At 34.3% G+C, this 21,685-nt stretch overlaps 1 protein-coding gene and 1 pseudogene across 1 annotated transcript; both read right to left on the bottom strand.

Annotated features, from left to right (window-relative positions):
• Positions 1-13: 13 nt before the first annotated feature.
• On the bottom strand, positions 14-3,993 carry LOC142609196 (WAT1-related protein At3g28050-like). Its single transcript, XM_075780809.1, has 8 exons — positions 3,678-3,993; positions 3,503-3,568; positions 3,239-3,352; positions 1,846-2,080; positions 1,573-1,731; positions 1,330-1,481; positions 574-727; positions 14-320 (listed from the first exon to the last, which is right to left on the bottom strand). The coding sequence occupies exons 1-8, from the start codon at positions 3,866-3,868 to the stop codon at positions 258-260; spliced, it is 1,134 nt and encodes a 377-aa protein (XP_075636924.1). The 5' UTR covers positions 3,869-3,993; the 3' UTR covers positions 14-257.
• An 8,186-nt stretch (positions 3,994-12,179) lies between these two features.
• Positions 12,180-21,017, bottom strand: LOC142632971 (WAT1-related protein At5g40230-like; annotated as a pseudogene).
• Positions 21,018-21,685: the final 668 nt, after the last annotated feature.

Here is a 21,685-nt window from a genome sequence, read left to right as displayed (position 1 = left end):
AGTTCAAGTCTCATCAAAACATAATAGCTTCGAGACAGGCGTTTGATTATCATGTACTGTTGACAATATCTTTAGTTAACATATTTGTTGACAAGTGAATGTGATAAATCTACAGTTCTTAGTTCACCTCGCATTCCTGGTAAATACAACCTTGGTGTTTGTCTTAATTCTTGGACCCCAAATGCCAATCACTGAAGCTACGTTTACATTTTACAGAGACTGCTGAGTGCTGACATTTACTGTGAGCGGATGTTATGTCATTTAACTTTGCTGATGGTACTAACATACGAGTCCAAATGGCTTTTCTTTAGAAAGATTCCCTACATTATTTAAAAAAAAAAAAAAAAACGATACAGAGTGAGGCACATTTGTGTTTGCAGGTATGTGCTGTAGCTGCTCTTTGTATGAATTTCATTGAGCCTGATCTTCTTTGATCCCTCAAAGTTGTGTATGTAATATAAGGTGTGCTCTGACTAGTGACCACAAGCAAATTCATATAATTCTCTATACTAAAATTGGTTGCTGTACAATTTGTAGCATGCTTTGATACAATTGCTTACATTTAACTTATACCTCTTGAGCTTTATAGCTCTGCAATAGAGGGGTCTTTTGGGTGGTAGATGGTGATTCCAGGCTACCAACTTCATGGTCCACACCAATCTCCTCTTTTGCTTTTCCCCACATTACAGTGTAGAAGCCGAAAGATATTATTGTTGCTCCAACAAGACTGCAGAGAAGAAAATGGAAAACTGATTAATGACAACAAACAGTGACCAAACTAGAGCATTGTATAGTTCTTTTCAGTATTGAATTTTTGAATTTAAATAACCAAAGATGACAATAACTTCTCGTGTGATGTGGACCATTGTCTAGAGGGCATGTGTTACACCCAAGTATAGTACTGGCTTAGATCATTGATTTATTATATAGGCTTTTGATTAGTGGAATCATACATTATTGCCACTGAAGCTAATATAAGACAAGGAACAGAAAACATCTTTCTTAGCTTACTTTTGTTTGGTGGAAACATACATCATTGGTGCTGAAGCTTTTAAATAAGATGAGGAACAAAAAAGACATCTTCTAAGGAGGTTCAGAAAGGAATAATCTAAGATAGGTCGTTGAGATTAGCTACTGTCCAAGTCTTACATAAAGGATAGGTGGATTTGCACCTTGTTAAGAATTAAAGTTTTCTTTCTTTGGGATTAGCTACCATCCAATAAGTCAAAGTTTCATCTAAAAACGACCTTAATTACTATAATTAATATTCATCTTTTGCCCCAGCAGAGGGGGAGGGTTGTGTTGGGGGTGAAAATCTTTATTCTATACCTGCCAAGATGGAGGGTGTCACTAAGGAACATAACACCCATGGCAACAGCAATGGCAATCGACAGGGGCTTGAACATTGCTACAAAGAGAGGTCCTTTCACGCGCAATGCCCATGCATGAACTGTGTTGTTTATGAATGATCCAAAAATTCCCTACACAAGAGAAATTCTCATTAAGACAAGGAATGATGATAGACTGTTTTACTAATTACACTGTACCAATAGTCTTGTGCTAGTTTCTTACCGAGCACACAACCGAGACCAATGCTATATTTGGCTTCAATCTCCAAGCATTTGGATTTTTTTCTGTAATTAAACCTACAACTGCAGCTATGATGCTAACAATTAAATTGTAAAAGAATATTACAGTAAGTTCATTTGGGTACTCCTTCATAATTTGTGCCTGTAAAACAAATAGTACAAGCTTAAGATTTACTTTGTATCACTTCTCATCTAGTGCTAGACATTGAAAATATTTCTGAAACTGGGTTTTAGGTAATGGTAAAAATGAATTCACCTGAACAATGTACCATAGTGGAACCAAAATATATTCAGCTGTGAGTAGAAGTCCACCAATTACCCAATTTGATTTTACTGAGTTTAGAGGTTGATTAAGTGAAACCGATGATGTTTGAGCAATGACTATTGGAGGGCCTTTGTAGAGAGTCACTACAAATGCACCTGATATTGATATTATGGTGCCCAAGATTTTTGCTTGACTGCTTGTGCTTCTCAATGCCACCTTTTCCATCCTTTTGATGCCAAAATGAGAAAAGAAAAGAAAGGGTTAGAGAATAACAAAAGTAGTTATATTGGCCCACCTTGGGAAGGATTTTGCCTAAACTTTTCAAGTGATAAGACCATAGGCCAATAGGATGACAACTTTTCCCATAAAAAAAAAAACCAAAAAGGATGACGACTTCATTGAAATTAGCTTAGTGGTCATTATCATTAAACTATTTGGATTAGTAAGATAATATAAAATATTTTGAGCTACAATTATTAAGATATGTATCCAGGAAAAGAAACAATTTGACCACAAACAAAACTTTAATATTTTGTATGCTAACAGCTAAAAAAGAAATGAAAAAAAAAAGAAGTAAAAAATTGCCACTAATCATCTTTCCTACACCCCCACATATAAGAGAAGTGAAAGTGAAAATTTTGTGCACGAATATAAGTCATACAAATTTTTTTAAGACGATATTGTGTTTGCTATATAATAATTAATAATAAAGAAGTGCCAAAATAAATCTATGCAAAATTGATTTTTTTTTATAAAAAAATATTAAATTATTTTAAGCGGAGAAGGGGATCCCAATCTTGTTTTGAATCAAATCACAATTTAAAAAAGTTTTAGGCACTAAGATTTGTGGCAAACAAATAATAATAATAATAATAAAAATTGTTTGTGGCAAACAATTCCGTGTCACTACAGCAAACAGTTTTGTTTCTTCTGGGCTGATTACACGACTTTGGCCACGAACTTTGAGTCATTGTCCATGGTCCACTCTGAGGTTAACTTACACGTTACTCTTACTCTTACCCATCCCAGGGGTTCTAATTTGACATTTTCTAAAAACTGCATTTTTATTTTTTACCATAGATATTTCTTTAGGCAACCCAGGAAAGGAAACTCTCAAAACAGAGTTACATACAGCCACCCTTGCCCCCTTTACAACTCTCTTCAACTCTACCTTAAGATAAAAGCTTCACCAAATAGGACAGTGATTGACACGAGGCAATTTTGGATAGGTTTTGTGCTCGTGTAACATCTACATACTGGTCAACCGAACCAAACCAAACTTTGATATTTTCGCCATCTGATTTTGATGTTTAAGACGTGTGGAGAGTACTTTGGCATCCATGAAATGAAAGTTGGAAAAAGTTTATAAAAGAAAAAAAAAAACCTGAAAATGATGGCAAGTATGAAGGTAAAGGCTGGCACCAAGTTGCTGATGGCTGACGCAAGTGTTGGAGAACTGTAATTGATGCCTGTATATCCCATGATCTGAGATGAACTCCTGTCTCAGACCAAATTTAACACAAAAATTGAAACAGCAACAATCAGAAATTTCTTGGGTTTCTTACTTCTTATACTGCCATCAACAAAAATAAGATAAACTCATCCAAAAGAAAAACATGGGTTTGTTTTGTAAACCCAAAAACTGTACCCTATGATTCCAAGAAGAACAACTTTGGACATTATGGAAAAGTTAAGGGGAGGAAGCACCCTTGATCTGCAAAAACATATGGAAAGGAAGATGGAAATTTAACAATTAGACCATGTCTAATTTTGTTGAGCTTTGTAACACTTCTAATAGTAGAAGATGAGAAAAAGAGAGAGACCTTCTGGAGAAAAAGGGTGCAGGAAAGAGAACAAGAGCAGCAATAGCATAAGCATAGACAACAAAGACATGGTAGCTCATCCCTTGCAAAGTGGCAGCCTTGAACAGAGTGTTTAACCCAACGTTGATACACTCCATTGTCACCATGGCTGTGAAGGGCAACACATCTTTGTAACAATACCTCTCTCTCATCTCTCTCTCAGTTGCCCACGCACAAAGACAGAATCACAGACTGAGAGTGAGGCAAAAAGAGATCAAGTTCTTAGGCTTTCCGGGAAGGAATACCATAGGAGGGACCGTGCTTATAGACAAATGAATTTATGAAAGGTGGGACTGGGACAGGTTTATTGGGGTTAAGGCTGACTAGACAATGAATAGGGAAAATGTAGTATACTATTATTATTGGCTTGTTTAGTGCTTTAAGACAAGTAATGAAAAAAAAAAAAAAAAACTGAAATTGGAAAAAATTAACAAGAGAAGAAGATGAAGGCTATTTTTTTCATTTTAAAATAATAATTTAAAAAAATTAAAGGAAAAAAATGAAATTAGAAAAGAAGAAGAAGAAGAAGAAGATAAAAGCTATTTTTTCATTTTTTAAAAATTCCCTTTTAAATTATTTTTTATGAATAAGTCTAAAAAAATAATACTTTTCACAACTATTTTATTTTTATGTACAAAAAATGGGTAGAGGGAATTTGAGTTGACTTTTTTCACTTATAGTGACACTTTACTCGTTGGGCCTGGAACTATAGGAATAGAAAATCCGAATAAACTATAACTGTATAACCAGCTTTATCGAGGTCACTAGTGTTCTTGATGAGGCTAGATTAACATAATATGTACTGATTGATGTATAATAAAAACATTGTATTGTGATATTGACGTGTGTTTTCCTTTAATCATTCATTTTTTAATGGATTTGTAGGTGATGATAGGATTCATTTAGCAAGATCAATATTAATTTATTTTGTTTAGGTTTAAGGTTTTATTTTTTGTATTACTCAATTTATTTTTTAAAACCTAATAAAAATAGTCTATAATAATAATTACAAGAAGTATTATTTGGGTAACATTGAAGTGTGAAAAGAATCTTTCGTTTTATTATAAGGATTTTTTCTTTTCTTTTTAGTTTTGTTATTTGGGTAATATTGAAGTGTGAAAAGAATCTTTCGCAAAATAATTTAGCATGTCAATTTCTTTCATATGACATCATCTAAATGATAAGCTAATTAAGAGTGGTTATGCATGATTAATGCATGTGCATCACCAGACAAACAATTGCGTGTTGCTCCAGCTAAATTTATAGCATCTATTTCAAATTTTCAATGATTTTATTTTTATTTTTTATTTTTACAACATATCTATTTTTTACCCCTTGGGTAATTAAGGTATATACATAAACTAAAGAAACAAACAAGAGGGAGTTATCTATGCAAAAAAACTTCGTTTTACAAATCTGACCGGATGTGCTTGTTTTGGAATAGAATAATTATTGTTTCACACTTTTAGATATGAAATGTTTTACATATTGATCAGACATTTAGATTAATTTAAAGTTAGATATGAGATATTCATATTTTACACGTTATGAAAAGAGTGTGGATATATGATGTGAAAGAGTGTGAATACTATTTTTTTTTTCCTTGAAAAATGAGTGGACTATGTGAGCACTATTAAATGTGAAACAATCAAAGCCTTAAAAAGACCGAAGAATAAATTTTAACAAATGACATTCAAATAAAATATTGAATTACCTTTTAATATTTTCAATGGAGACATTTAGGATTTAAATCCTATTTTACAAATATTGAATTAATAAAGAAGTATTGATTATGTTAACCCAAAACCAACTTGACAGAGCCAGATTCTTGCACATAGAGATACACTTGCTCAAAAAACACAGATCGGTGCTTGCTCAACATAGAGATACACTTGCTTAAAAAAAAAAAAAAAGAGATACATAGATCGGAGCTTGTGGGTCTTGCCTGATTGGAGGTAGGGAGATCTGAGCTCGTGGGTCTTACCTGATCGGAGTTAGGGAGATCTGAGCTCGTGGGTTGTGCTTGTGGGTCTTGCTTGACTAGATCGGAGCTGGTGGGTTGTGCTCGTGGGTCTTGCTTGACTAGATCGGAGCTCGTGGGTCTTGCTTGACCGGATTGGAGCTTGTGGTGCTTGGCTGGATCGGAGCTCATTGGTCTTGCCTGATCGGAGCCTGATCAGAGCTTGTTGGTCTTGCCTGATTGGAGTTAGGGAGATCAGTGCTTGTCGGGTCTTGCCTGATTGGAGCTGTGGATCGGTGCTTGTGACCGAGATGATGTGGATTAGACCGAGATGGAGAGTTGATCTGAAAAATGGGTAGAGATGGGTTAGAGAGAGAGAGCAACAAATTAGAAAAAATATGTAAAGAGAGAGAGAGAGAGAGAGAGAGAGAGAGAGAGAGAGAGAGAGAGGGCGCGTATGTATAGGGGCAGTTGATAGAAATAATAAAAAAATTGAGAAAATTGATTATTTAATCAAAAGATGTGATAGAATAGATGAACTGATATGAATGTTTTGTAAAAATAGATGTATAAAATAGAAAAAATAGATTTTTTGTTTAAAATGAATGTGTAAAATAAAAGAACTAATGTAGTTGCTCTTAGAGTGGCTTAAATTAGAAAGATTAGAGAATAGACAAAGTAGTCAATAAAATCTTCCACTCATCTCCACACTTTACAGGTCACTTAACTGACTATCTTTCCTCTTTACCGATTTTTCACTTTCACAATTCACTCTCTTTATATTCGTACTTTATGAAGTTAGAGACTTTAAGCTAAAATGTAATAAGCTGTATTGTTAGTTTGTTGATTATTGGATTGTTGAACCTCTTATGCACATGTGTGTAAGCGCATTTCATTGTCACTCAAATCCCCACTTTCACCTAAACTCACACCTCCCCAAAAAAAAGGAGAAACTTCCCCTTTCTACAGAGATCCGTACCTTCAATTTTCCCCCAAAAAAAAAAAAAAAAAAACTTAAAAACCATTTTGATGGCAAATGCATGGAAAAGAGAAACCCACACAATTTTACCAATCGAAAACGATATGCTTAAAAACCATTTTGAGCCAGTTTTCGAGAATATTGAATTAATAAAGAAGTATTGATTATGTTAACCCAAAACCAACTTGACAGAGCCAGATTCTTAAAAAAAGAAAAGAAAAAAAAAAGCATGACTAGAGCCTAGACCCGACTCAAGGTCCATTTTACAAAAATTGAGGGTTTTTTTTTTTTTTTTTTTTTAATTTTCATTTTTTTATATGAATAAGAATATATTATTAGAAAAAGTGAGGAGTGGAATGCCTCTGTCCATCTCCATTCTCAGGGATAAAGACCCAGAGATGGTTAGGACTTAAGAGCCTATCCCTATTAAAAAAATTGTTCACTTAACAAGATTATGGGTAAAAAAAAAAAAAATTAAATTAAATGTGTGCATTCATAAAAAAAAAAAAAAAAAAAATCCCAAAACAAAAAATGACTCGTATTAGAAATTAGATATAAGCTTAGCTAAAAAGGTGTCAAGCTTAGAAGAAGAGGCAGAAGGGCTTTGCATTGCATCAATCAGTATTTTAGAATCTCCTTAAGAGACTGTAAGGTGAGTTGCTTGGGATTCTCCAAGCAGAGGGTCAAGAGAAGGGTGGATTTTTGAACTTGCAAACATTATGTCACCTATGTGTTAGTAATCGACTTTTCGTAATCATTTATATACTTTAAGATTGATTGTGTAAACGCTAAATATACTATAAAAAATTTTCATGATCCAAATTTACACATAAATTTAGATGATAGGAATTATATTATAAATAGTATTATTTAGATAGATCATACTTATCATGGAATGAATACTATACTTAAAAAAAAAACACTATAAATTGAATAATTCTTGTTTTAGTTTAACTCAAAATTATTAAATAGAATAGACCATTAAATGCTATCTATTTTATAAGAGTGCAGTTTGACACATTACAAATTTTACCGAATAAATTTTACAAACTGATGTGTTAAATTTTAAATAAAAAATAATAAAGTAATTAAGTTTTTTTATTTATTATGTTGTTAATATGACATCAATCATATTTATTTCTATGTTAAGTTATATAAATTTTGTAATAGAGAATTGGGGGGGGGGGGGGACCTTGGATTTTGGATGAGGAGAGAGGGAAGAGAAAATGACACGAGAACAGAGAACAGTAGGGTTACTTGTGCCATGGTCATGCTTGGAAGTTTTTCAAATTAGGAAAGTCAAAAGATTTGAAGCGATTCCATCTCCTTTTTAAAAATCCCTTCTTCTTAGTTCTTAAATTTTTTTTTACAAGGATAAATTTAGAGGGAGAGGATACCAAGTTGGATATATATTTTTTAATATTCTCTTTTTTTACCAATACAATTTAATATAATTACTAATAATCCACAAAAAAATTAAACACATATATTTGTCAATATATGATATTTTATCCAAATTTTAATATAAAAAACTAAATAAATTGGTGCCAAATGGAATATAGTCCGCCTTTGGAGGGATAGATCACACTGAAAATAAAATGGAATTTGAGGGATGAAGTGGAAAAGATAAAATTTGAAGGATGAAGATAAAAAGGGAATAGAATTTGTAATTGGGCCATAAAAAAAATGATAGCAAAATATGTTTTAGCTCCTCGTATTCTAAATTCCGAGAAGAACGTGGCACACACACTCTTATTAGTTATTATGCAGGGAAGGAGGGACCGATTAGACAAAGGACCGCACTATCTCTTGTATTGTCCGCAATGTGGGACACCATCCTTTCACCTTTCTCCACGACTTGGACTCTTTTGCAAGGACTTTTTTGGAGTGTGTGACAATCCTTAAATATGGGTAAGTATTTTATGATTAATTATTGGTTAACACTGTACTAGCAGACCAGCAGATCTTTAAAAAAAAAAAAAAACTAATAATTTTCCATATTTTAGTAGTTTGGCGAGAACAATGTCTTCTTGATGTTGAATACGTTGGCTGACATTTACGTAGCTACCATTTTTTTTTATAAATTTTTATTATTTTAGTAGCTTTATATATTTTTTGATATAGCGAATAAATCCAATAATCAACCGATATATTATTATTATTGTTTTTGTTTTTGTTTTTAATACAGTTTTGCAATCATTATATATACACACATATAATCGATGTTTTGATAATACTTTAATAATAAATACAGTTTTTCAATACATATTAAGATATCGGCTGATTGTTTGAATAATATTGTAACTCATGTCATGTAGCATAAAAAAGGGCAAAACTTAGGTACAGTACATTAGATTCCCCACTTAAAATTTTGACATTTGTCAAATTTAACATTTCAATCTAACGGCGTTAAAACTTTTTTTTTTTTCCTTCTTCCTTTCCTGTACTGCAAGTCCTAATTTTTTTTCCTTCTTCCTTTGCAAACTGCTTCTCTTCCCAACCCAAAACCTTTCTCTTCCAAACTACCAATGATCCTTCTCTTTGAAACCCAAAACCCAAAAAAAAGAAAGAAAGAATCATCGATCAGGAAAAAAGAAGAAGAAGAAGAAGAAGAAGAAGAAGAAGAAGAAAGGATCAGATACACAGATCGAGAGAGAAAGAAAGAATCATAGACTAGAAGAATCATAGAATCATCGATCAAAAAAAAAGAAAAGAAAAGAAAGAATCATCGATCAGAAAAAGAAAAGAAAGAATCATCAATCAGAAAAAGAAGAAGAAGAAAGAATCATAGATCAGAAAGAAAAAAGACCCATCGATCAGAAAAAAAGAAGAAGAAAGAATCATAGATCAGAAAGAAGAAAGACCCATGACCCTTCTCTTCGAAACCCATGGCCATTCTCTTCGAAACCTAGAACCCAAAAAAAGAAAGAAAGAATCATCGATCAGGAAAAAAAAAGAAATCAGATACACAAACCGAGAGAGAATGAAAGAATCATAGACCAGAAGAATCATAGATCAGAAAGAAGAATGGAAACAGACTAGAAAGAATCATAGATCAGAAAAGAAGAAAGGAAACGGATACACACCGAGAGAGAAAGAAAGAATCATAGATCAGAAAAGAAGAAAGGAAACAGATACACACCGAGAGAGAAAGAAAGAATCATAGATCAGAAAAGAAGAAAGGAAACATACAAATGCCGAGAGAGAAAGAGAGAAAGATATGAGATTTTCTTTTTTTCTTTTTTCTGGGTTTTGGGTTTCGAAGAGAAGGGTCATGGTGGATTGGAAGAGCACGCTTTTGGATTTGGAAGAGAAGCCATATGCAGAACAGGAAGAAGGAAAAAAAAAAGAAAAGAAAGGGTTTTAACGCCGTTAATTTGAAATATTAAATTTGACAGATGTCAAAATTTTAAGTGGGGAACCTAATGTACTGTACCTAAGTTTTGCCCCATAAAAAATAAGTAAAGTTTCTAGTGGTTAAATAAAAGATTTAAAATTCAATTCTCGCCTATACCAAAAATCGATTGATGTTTTAGTTTGATGATAAAAAGTTATCATCAGAAGCAGACGCTATAAGTTGAAACTCTCTTAAAAAAAAAAGAATAGATTGAAGTTGACCAAAATGGACCGAAGTGATCCAAATGGACTAATTGGATCAAATGGAACAAAGTGAACCGAATAGGAACAATGTGGACTGAATATGATTGAATAGAACCAAAGTGGGCCGAATAAGAATGAATGGAGAGGTTAGAACTAAAGTGGACCGAATTGGACAGACTTGATTGAAGTGGACTAAATATGACTAATGTGAACTGAATAGGACTGAAATGGACAAAATGAACCGAATAGGACAAATATGGACAAAATAAGACTAAATAGAATAAAAGTGGATAGAATGGACCAAATTGGACCAAAGTTAGGGATCTAAACGTGCTGACCTTTGTCGAGTAATGCACGTTCTAGCTTGGCTTGTCAAAAAAAGTCAAAAGCTTAAACTTGGCTCTAGAGAGTGACAAACCTAAGAATAATGTTTAAGCTTGAGCTCGTAGAAAAGCCAAAAAGTTTGAGCTTCGTTTAGTTTGACTTAATTAATTAGTCAAGTCAAGCCCAAACTTAATATCACACTCAAACTCGAGCTCATGTCAAGATTGTGGGCTTAAAATCTAAAAAATTACATCATCAAATGCTTAAATTTCTAAAATTAAGAAAAAAGAAAAAGAAAAAGAAAATAATATACTGATTTTATCATGCATCTAGTCCTACTTGTGATTAGCCATTATTCAAATTAAAATTTTACATAGTTAAATTCATTCATTCATCATTTCATGTTTACAGTTTCAGCAATTATTTAAAATACAATTTTTACATTTATATTAGATGGAGAAGAACCAAAAAGATACTAGTTTGTAACTATTATGAATAAGAAAATATTAATATGTTTCATAACTTTATTTTAGATGATTGATAGAGAAGGATCATATGTGACAAAATTAATTAATTAATTTAATTTTAAATGTAGCTATAGTGGTAGTGGTTCTTGGTCAGTTTAGAGGGAATGAAAAAATCAAGGTAATGGATAGTGGTCCCATGTTAGCCATGTCATTATTAAGATATGTGTAATGAGTATATGTAGCTTACACATATAAACTTACAAATGAGTTTATGCTTGAATTGTTTTATATTAAGATTAATAGTTTATGAGCTTGTTCGTGAACAAATATTTTTGCTTGGGTTTGACTTGTTTATTAAACAAGCCTAAAACTAAGGCTCAAGATTAAATAATTTATAAACAAACAAATATAAACAAGTTTTTATTCGAACTGAGCTTGAGTTGTTTATGATCAGATTGGTTCATTTATAATCCTAACCAAAGTGGACAAAATGGACTAAATAGGACCAATGTGGACCGAATAAGACTGAAGTGGATGATCAATATGAACTGAATGAACTGAAGTGGACCAAGTAAGACTGAGTGGACGGAATAGAACTTTAGTGATCAGAATGGACTAAATAGGACCGAATGGACTGATTAGGACCGTATGAACCAAATTGGACCGAAGTTGATAGAATGGACTGAATAAAACCTATGTGGACCGAATAAGAATTTTGAATATTTATCATTTTTATTGCATTTTTAGGGCTCATATTTCTAATTTCTAATGTTTATTTTCTTTGCATTTTTTAATTCAAAACTAAAGAGTTTAGACCAAATATAATAAAATTTCATACTTTTCAACCCAAAAATTAAGAAAAAAAGAAATGAATTTTTGAGCTAAACTTGAAAAGGCAACTTACACAGTACATCACACCTTTATGCATAGGAACAATTTTAATAGTTTGCTTCATGCTAGTTTCGGATCTAGTCAAATTGTCACACCTTTTGCAGAGGTTTGTGTTTCTCTTAATTAATATAGACACAACAATAAATCTAAAGATAATTTAGGGGGAGCTCTGACCCAAAGAAGAAATTCAAGTCTAGTGAGCTAGTACATGTGGAAATGGAACCAAAGCACCTTAATTTGGTCTATGCTGTGCCATTGTTTGAAGATCCCAGGTTGCTATCCAACAAAGGGGTCTTACCATCAGATGAAGATCCCAGGTTGTCACAACTAGACGTGGTAAAATGGGCAGGTCGGGTCAATCAGGTTTGCAAGTCAAAATTGGTCGTTTTTAAATAGGTCAATTGGGTTGCGGGTTAAGTCGGATCGTGAGTCGGGTCGAGTTGACCTGTATTTTTCAAACAAGTTTTTTGTTGTTGTTGAAATAGTTGCAATCTGTCAATTGTTTATAAGTTCCTTAACTGTGATTAGATTCTCACTGGTGATACTGTTACCACATACCAATTACCACTAAACATTTGATACCCAAATTTGGTGCAACTCTTGTTTCAGTTTTCTAGAAGCTAATCTTGGTATAATCTTTGATTTGTCTAAAGTAGGAAGAGAAAATGAATGTGGCAAGTAAAGAATGACAAACTATAATGGAGTACATAACATATTAAGTAAAGAAGAATAAATAAATATTTTATAAGAATTATATCTCAATCTCAATCTACTCAACGTTCAACGTTGGTAGACGTGGCAAAACGGGCAAGTCGGGTCAGGTCAATTAGGTTGCGTGTCAATTGGGTTGGGTTAGAAAATTCTGACCCGTTTTGCCATGTCTAGTCACAGCAAGAGTACTCACCCAAATCTTCTTTAGCATTTGCCCATATGACAGCATAAAACCCAAGTGATAGTATAATTGCTCCAATGATGCTGCAACATAAGTAAGAAAAGATATCACTCTTCCTGATCAAAAATCTAATTCTCTTAAAAGGACAAACATGATTTTTAGACATGAACACATTTTTTTAGAAATGTACTTTGTTATTATTGATGTATGAAATTAAAGAATTTCTTGTATGACTGTCAGGAGTGAATGCATGTACCGATTAACTATGAAGGTTCTAAATAGACGTACTTTAGCCTATAAGTATCCATGTAATCTACTCACTTGTAGAAAGCCAAAAGCATCGATTAAGTTGTTTTTCAGTGCTTTCAAAATATTTGGGTGTTCTAGTGTTCCAATGGAGTGAAATGCAATGTGTAATTTGTATTGCACGTTCACTTGCTTGAGTGAGAGAGAATTGTATACCTCCCAAGATAGAGAACATCACCAAGGAATATGACACTCATAACATCTGCAATGGCTATTGACAATGGCTTGAAGATTGATACATACACAGGCCCCTTCAAGTGCAAGCCCGGCCCATGTGTGAACACAACAGTGCTTAATGATAAACCAGTTCCCTCATATATGAGAGAATGAAAGTTAGACATTACCAATAACCAGATTATCCTTTTGTAGTCCACGTGTCATACCGAGTATATAATAGCGGCCAGTGCTATATCTGGCCTTCGTCTAAAAGCACTCAAGTTCCATTTTGCTATTATACACACTGGTGTAGATACAATTGTCGCACACATGAAGAATAAGGCCTTAATGAACTCTGCTGGATAAATTTTCATAACTTGGGCCTGTAAAATGTCACAAAATTCAAATTTAGCTCATACATTTGCCTCTCTAGTTGAGTTTGCCAGATCTCATGCAAACACTACTGAAAATTTCAAAGAATTGCCTCAATAAAGTACCTGAACAATGTAGCAGATTGAAGCCAAAAGATACTGAGTTGCAAGTAAAAGGCTACCTATGACCCGTTTGGTTTGTGACGAGCCCAATAGAAAATGATGTGAAAGGGGTGGTTCTAGAGATGCGACGGACATGATTGCAGGGTCCTTGTAGAAAACTACTATCAATGCACCTGATATTGATACTATTGTACCCATGATTTTAGCTTGAGTGACTGAGCTTCTCAAAGCTAGAACTTCCATCCTTTTTGAAACATCCATAAAAGGAGAGGAACGAATAAAATTTGGTGATAGTTGTTAACCTTAATTGTACTCTACTTAGTAATTAAGAAATGTGTAATGCTAATTTTACAACATTTTTAAAACAAATTTTAAATAGCAAGTTATTACTAGCTAGTTTGAATTTAGTTCCACTATAGACATTACTTTCATACCCACTAGTAATAGCTTGCTACTTACGATGTGAAAATATTGTAGATGTTACATTATTATTAAGAAACTACTACATGGGCAGACAAGAAAATCAAATCAGAATTAAAATGCCTTATAGGAAAAAAAAAAAAAATCAAATTTACAAAGAATAGACTAAATTTATAAAATATGTGTTACAAGTTATAACCATTGTACAACATTTAGACATTCTCATATTCGTAGGGAAGATATTCGCGAAGGAACTTTGAATTTTATCACAAACCTAAAACAAAAAAAATAAAGACTCAAAATAACACACCAAACAGGACAATAAAAAATGTTAGGATTTAGATTTGTGTTGTCAAATTCCTCCATCAGATATGTGTCAATGAGGGTTGTAATTATTGCATATATTTTTATATACCTTTGAAGCATGACCTTCATGAATAAGGTAGTTGTGGAAGAAACATTTAACAAAGCCTTTCCTTCCTTGAGCCTAAATAGAAAATTTGTAATTCCCTATGCTTCTTAGTTTCCATTAAAACCACAAAAGTTAACTCTTGTCATTGAGTTTACTGTCGTATAACTTGTACTAGAGTTCCCAATTGTTGCAAATGAGTTCATTCGTAATGGAGATTCCATTAAAGAGATCCAGAAATTTGGACCCTCCGCAGTGGGAGACAAATGGACCATTTGCTTATGTTGAGTTTGAATGCACAGTTTTTGTAAATAGAGGTTATTGTATTTTTTTAAAAAAATTTATATATAATTTACATTGTGGTGGTAATCCCTAGAGTGGTATATTCTTATGATTACTTTTAAGAAAGAAAAGAAACCTGAAAATGACAGCAAGTATGAAGGTAAAAGCCGGTGTGAGGTTGCTGATGGCTGAAGCAAGAGTCGGAGAACTGTATTCTATACCTATATACCCACATAACTGAGATACAAACCTGCTCTCCAGCCCAACATAAATCTTATATAAAAACACAAGAAAAACACACATTTCTAGTTTTCCATTTATATATCATGTCCAAATCTCAAGTTATCAAAATCAAATCAAATTGCAAAAGCATTTTGGGTAATATTCTCGTACGTACCCTATCACTCCAAGTAGAAAAATTCTATAGAGGAGAGACAACTTGAATGTAGGCAGCCCTGTTGTTCTGCATGCATCATATTAACTAATTAAAGTCTGAAATATTGTATATTAAACCGTGTAAAATAAAATACAAGAGGCTGCCTAGTAGATAAAATGTGTTATATGTTAAAGGTTGCTTAGATTGTAATTGTGCTTAGACTGTAGTTGTAATTGGATATTGTACGTAAGCTACATGTAGTAGCTGTGAGCAAAAACGGCTTGTAGTTTAGGGAATTGTATATAGTTAGTCAAGTTTTTAATACTATAGATGACACGTGTACAGATTTGATAGGTTGCTAGGTTGGTTAGATTTCTATTATTACTGTTCACACCTCTGTAGCAGCTATATAAGGAACAGAGCATCTTATTTATCAATACGAGAAATTCATTTCACAATTCTTGCTTCTTGATTTGCATCTCTCTTCTCTGTGAATTGAGCAACCCTCCATTGTAGAAGCTTCGTGAATGAACTTCAACAATTTCAACATGGTATCAGAGCTCAGTGAATCAATTCCCTTTGGTATTCTTTGAATTTTCTTCATTCATTTCCTCTAGTGCTTTCTCATGAATCAAACAGATTTTCTATCTGTGTTTTCTTGATTCTTGCACTATTGTTTCTCTTCTAGATCTTGATCTAGGGTTTTTTTTTTTCTTTTTCTTTTTTTCCCCCCAATTGCTTCATTCTATTTGTGTTTCATTGGATGCCAAAACTAAGATTGGGTTCAATTCCAAAACCCCAATCACCTGACCATCCATGCTATACAACATGGTGTAAGTGCAATAGCACAGTTTTAGCCTGGCTATTCAATTCAATATTAAAGGAGTTAGAGCCTAGTGTAGTTTACTTCAAGATAGCAAGGGAGGTTTGGGCTGACTTGCAATACAGGTATTCCCAAGGTAATGGACCTAGGATCTTTGAACTGAGTAAAAAGGCCAGTTCTTTGGCTCAAGAAGACATGTCTACCAATACTTATTACACCAAATTCAAGGGTGTTTGGGATGGAGTCACTACCTACAGAAATTGCACTTGTGGTCATCAAGTGGAAGATTGTTCAATGTCATTTCTAACGGGGATGAATGACACCTATTCTACAGTAAGGAGACAGATTCTACTAATGGATCCTACCCCTCCCTTAAGCAAGGTTTTCTCCCTTCTGCTTCAAGATGAAAAGCAAAGAAAGGTTGGAGCTGGTAAGAAGTTTCAAGTTGACATAGCTGCAATCTTGGCAGCCTTGGGAAACAAAAACCATGCCAAGAATTTTAACAAAAACAAGTCTGAGAGACCTTAGTGTACTCACTGTGGTGGTATGGGGCATGTTGTGGACAAGTGTTACAAATTACATGGCTACTCACCTGTCTATAAGTTTAAGAATAAGGCTAGATCAGCTACCTTTGCCAACAGTGTTGTTGTTGTTGAAGAAGGGTCCAATGAAGCTGTGTCTCTGACCAAGGCAGAATATCAATAGCTGATAGGACTGTTGAATTCTCAGTGTCATTTTGGTACTCAAGCTCCAACTGAAGTTGTTGTAGAGACTCCTTAGGTTGCCAATATCATTGCACAGCCTTCCATTGGACTTCAGGGTCATGAGCTCTTAGGTATTTGGTCTTCTCCCTCTTTAGAGTATTTTGTGTTTTCTTCTACTGTTGATGTTTCTCATATTAATCCCACTGATTGGATTCTTGATAGTGGGGCCACGGATCATATGGTCTATTCAATCACTTTCTTTAAAACCATCACATCTTCTGTCCAAATTTCAGTTAGGTTGCCTAATGGTGACATGGCTAAGGTTACTCGCATAGGGACTATGCAAGTTTCAACTTCTTTGATTCTTGAAAATGTTCTTTGTATTCTATCTTTCTCTTTTAGCCCTGTTTCTATCAGTAAATTGACTCAAAATCCTTCCTGTTGTTGCATTTTTCTTTTCCATTACTGTTTTATATAGGACTTGCAGCTTTGGAGGATGATTGGATTGGGTAAGAAGCGAGGTGGTCTCTACACTTTGCAGACTTCTTCACAGATTGCTTTGCCAAAGTCTGTTGCTGATGTCTTGCCTAAGTTGTCTTCTCATTTTTCTGTCAATAATGTCCATTCTTGTACTTCTATTGCTTCAAATGATGTTTTTAGGCTATAGCATTGCAGGTTAGGCCATCCTTCTTTACAAAGACTAGCTTTGATGACATCTATTGTACCTAACTACAATTCTTGCAATGAAAATAAAGTTTTTGAATACAATGTGTGTCCTTTGGCAAAACAGAAGAAACTTCCCTTTCCTCATTCTATCATTGCATCCCTTTCTTGTTTTGATTTGGTTTATGTTGATATTTGGGGACCCTACTCCACTCTTACTTTTTCTGGTTCTAAGTATTTCCTTACCTTGGTAGATGATTGCAGCAAATGCACTTGGGTTTATTTGATGAAACATAAATCTGATGCATCCTTGCTTGTTCAATCTTTCTTTAATATGATCTTGACTCAATTTAAAGCTTTTATCAAGGTTTTGAGAACTGACAATGGTCATGAGTTTGCCTTTCATTCCTTTTATGCTTCTAAAGGTGTTGTCCATCAATTATCCTGTGTTGAAACACTACAACAGAATGCAATGGCTGAGAGAAAACACCAGCACTTGTTGAACATGGCTCGGGCTTTAAGGTTTCAAGCAAACTTACCTTTAAAATTTTGGGGGGATTTTGTTTTGCATGCCACCTACCTCACTAATAGAATTCCTAGTCCTTTTCTTCATGGTTTAACACCTTATGAAAATTTGTTAGGTCATTCTCCTACTTATGATCATCTTAGGGTATTTGGCTATTTATGTTTTGCTTCTACTTTGTATAGGAATAGAACCAAATTTGACCCCAGAGCCAAAGCTTGCATTTTCCTTGGTTTTCCTTTTGGTTCTAAAGGTTACAAGTTATATGATCTGTCCACTGAAACTTGCTTCATTTCTAGGGATGTTGTTTTTAGGGAGTCTACTTTTCCTTTTAAGCATTGGCCTTCCAGACTTATGTCTTCTTCTCTTCCTATCACTCAATTTATATTTCCTTCTCAACCATTGGTTCGTGACAGTTTTCAAGTTCAAGTTCCTTTGGTTTCTGTAGAATTTCCCCCTCTTTTGTCTTCTGTTGATGTTGCTGTTCCACCTGATGAGTTTCTTGATCTGGTTCATCCAGATTAGGTTGCTCCTTACATTGATCCTATTCTTCCCAATGCTCTTTCTATTCCCCCTGAGCTTCCTACCTCTTCTTCCACTGCTCTTGCACTTGTTAGAAGGTATACTCAACCTCATAATCCTTCTTCCTACCTCCATGCCTACCATTGTAATCTTATTTTTGCTCATGTACTAGCCTCAGCTTCACTGACTCAATCACATGAATCCATTGCTACTAGCAACTCAGGTATTCTTTATCCTCTTTCTTACACCCTCTTATATTGTAAATTGTCCGCTCCACAGACTCTTTTCTTATTTCCTTGTCTGTTGTTAAAGAACCAAATTCCTATGCTCATGCCTTGGAAGATCCTTTGCGGTAAGGTGCAATGAAGGCTGAAATTTATGTCCTCCAAGCTAATCATACATGGGTTATGACTACATTACCTCCTAGTAAAACTCCCATTGGATGTAAGTGGGTGTACAAAGTTAAGCTGAAGGCAGATAGTTCTATTGAAAGGTACAAGGCTTGTTTGGTAGCAAAGGGGTTTACACAGACCAAAGGGGTTGATTTCTATGAAACATTCTCTCCTGTTGTGAAGTTTGTGACTGTTAGAACCTTATTAGCTTTGGCTGCTGTCTATGGTTGGCATCTCACTCAATTGGATGTTAAGAATGCATTTCTCCATGGGGACTTGGATGAAGAGGTTTATATGCTCCCTCGTCTTGGTTTTGGTAGCAAGGGGGATGTGTGTAGGTTAACCAAATCTTTATATGGACTTAAGCAGGCAAGTAGGCAATGGTTTGCCAAACTGTCATCTACCATCATTGAGCTTGGTTTCCTGCAATCAAAGTCAAACTATTCTGTTTTCACCAAGGTTACTAAAGGCTCAATCATCATTCTTTTGATCTATGTGGATGATGTACTAATTGCTAGTAATGATGTAGATGCAGTAAATGCCTTCAAGCAGTTCTTAGACACCAAGTTCAAGCTTAAGGATCTAGGTACTTTGAAGTACTTCCTGGGTCTTGAAGTTGCTAGAACTACCAAAGGGCTATCTTTATGTCAAATAAAGTACACTTTAGAGTTTCTATCTGACACTGGTTTATTGGGAAGTAAGCCTGCCAAAATTCCAATGGAGCAATCTGCCAAGTTTAGCAATTTTGTTGATGAAGATGCTCATGATGCTGCTCTCTATAGAAGATTAATAGGAAAGTTACTCTACTTAACACTCACAAGGCCTGATATCTATTTTGCAATTCACAAGTTAAGCAAATTCATGGCTGCTCCTAAGGCACCTCACTTGCAAGCTACTTATAGGATCCTTAAGTATTTGAAAAGGAATCTAGGTCAAGGTTTGTTTCTCTTTGCAGATTCAGAATTGAAACTTAAGGCATATTGTGATGCTGACTGGGCAACTTGTCCAGATGCAAGGAGGTCCATTTCTGGTTTTTGTATTTTCCTTCGTGATTCCTTGATCTCTTGGAAATGTAAAAGGCAACAAGTTGTGTCTAGATCTTCTGCAGAATTTGAGTATAGGGCTATGGCAATAGTCACAAGTGAGATAGTGTGGCTCATAACATTGCTCAAGACTTTTGGATTAGAGCATAAACAGGTAGCTTCCCTTTACTATGATAGCAAGGCAACTTTGTACTTTGCAGCCAATCCAATGTACCATGAACGAACCAAGCACATTGAAGTTGATTGCCATTTCATCTGAGAAAAGATTTAAGATGGTACAATCAAAACATTCCATGTTCCCTCAAGACATTAAGTTGCAGATTTCTTCACCAAAGCACTTGGACACAAACAATTCTATTATCTTTTGTCCAAGATGAACCTAATCAATATATATGGTTCATCTTGAGGGGGAGTGTTAAAGGTTGCTTAGATTGTAATTGTGCTTAGACTGTAATTTTAATTGGATATTGTACATAAGCTACATGTAGTAGCTGTGAGCAAAAACAGCTTGTAGTTTAGAGCATTGTATATAGTAGGTTAAGTTGTTAATACTGTAGATGACATGTGTACAAATTTGATAGGTTGCTAGGTTGGTTAGATTTCTATTATTATTGTTCACGCCTCTGTAGCTTCTATATAAGAAACAGAGCATCTTATTTATCAATACGAGAAATTCATTTCACAATTCTTGCTTCTTGCTCTGCATCTCTCTTCTTTGTGTATTGAGCAACCCTCCATTGTAGAAGCTTCGTGAATGAACTTCAACAATTTCAACATTATACAAGTAATATATGTAGATCACAAAAAACCTAGAACAATGGTAAGCCCATTGTACTTATATTCTAACATATATATAGAAGGAGGTTAAGAGAAATACCGGGGAAATTTGAAGACCAAGGGAAGAAGAACAAGAGTAGCAATGACAAAAAGAATAGAAAACAAAGGCGTAGTAGCTCAACCCTTTCAAAGTTGCTGCTTTGAATAAGGTGTATATGTCGACGTTAGAGCATTCTACTGCAACCATGGCTGAAAATGGCTGAACATCCTTGTACCAATAGAAACTTGCCATCTCTCTCTCTCTCTCTTAATGATTTCTATGTATCTTAAGTAAAGTAAACGAGAATATCCCCTAGTGGTGCTATATAATTCTCCATGAAACATCATTGGTTTTGCTTTAATGAATAGCTACGTACCTAGACAGTGACATAATCAGTTTGTTTTATTTCGGTGGAAGACATGCATAATTGATTGGTTGGTGATGGTCATTTATTTAATACCAACTACTTATGCTTATGCTTTAGCTTTTCTATAACCATGTGATTGTTTATACGATTCTCGAAAAATAAAAAAATGTAATTGTTTATAGAGACAAGTGAGGGTTGAGGACCCCTTTTTAAAATAAGAAGATTTTAGGGCCAAAGCCCACTGGACACAAGTTCAGACTGATAGCCTAATGTACTTCAGATCTAATACTTCACTTCGCTTCGGGCCAATCGGTGAGCCCAAGCCCTCACAGCACGAAGCCCGTCAGAAACACAAGGCTACACCACACGTGGCTTGCAAAGGGGCCTAAGACTTCACTATACATGGGTTTACGTCACGCACTAAATTAATGAGCCCAAAGTTGAACACGCTTTTATACCTCATTCAATTCATGGCTATCCTAGATCATTTTTATTTTAAAAACATTAATTATTATCTGGCCAAATTGTGGTAAAATAATCACTATTTTATCGTATATTC

This window comes from Castanea sativa, chromosome 1, assembly GCF_040712315.1.
Source record: "Castanea sativa cultivar Marrone di Chiusa Pesio chromosome 1, ASM4071231v1".
Classification (NCBI taxonomy): domain Eukaryota; kingdom Viridiplantae; phylum Streptophyta; class Magnoliopsida; order Fagales; family Fagaceae; genus Castanea; species Castanea sativa.
The sequence above is the reverse complement of the archived record's forward strand: the minus strand, read 5'-3'. Positions and strand labels throughout refer to the sequence as shown.

Bases quoted from the DNA above. Each gene is read 5' to 3' on its own strand.
- LOC142609196 (XM_075780809.1), bottom strand. From the start codon at position 3,868: ATGAGAGAGAGGTATTGTTACAAAGATGTGTTGCCCTTCACAGCCATG. The intron at 3,353-3,502 runs GTACAGTTTTTG...GGTCTGAGACAG, and splicing joins GTTCTTCTTGGAATCATAGG to GAGTTCATCTCAGATCATGG. The intron at 321-573 runs GTATAAGTTAAA...TAAATAATGTAG, and splicing joins AGAGCTATAAAGCTCAAGAG to GGAATCTTTCTAAAGAAAAG.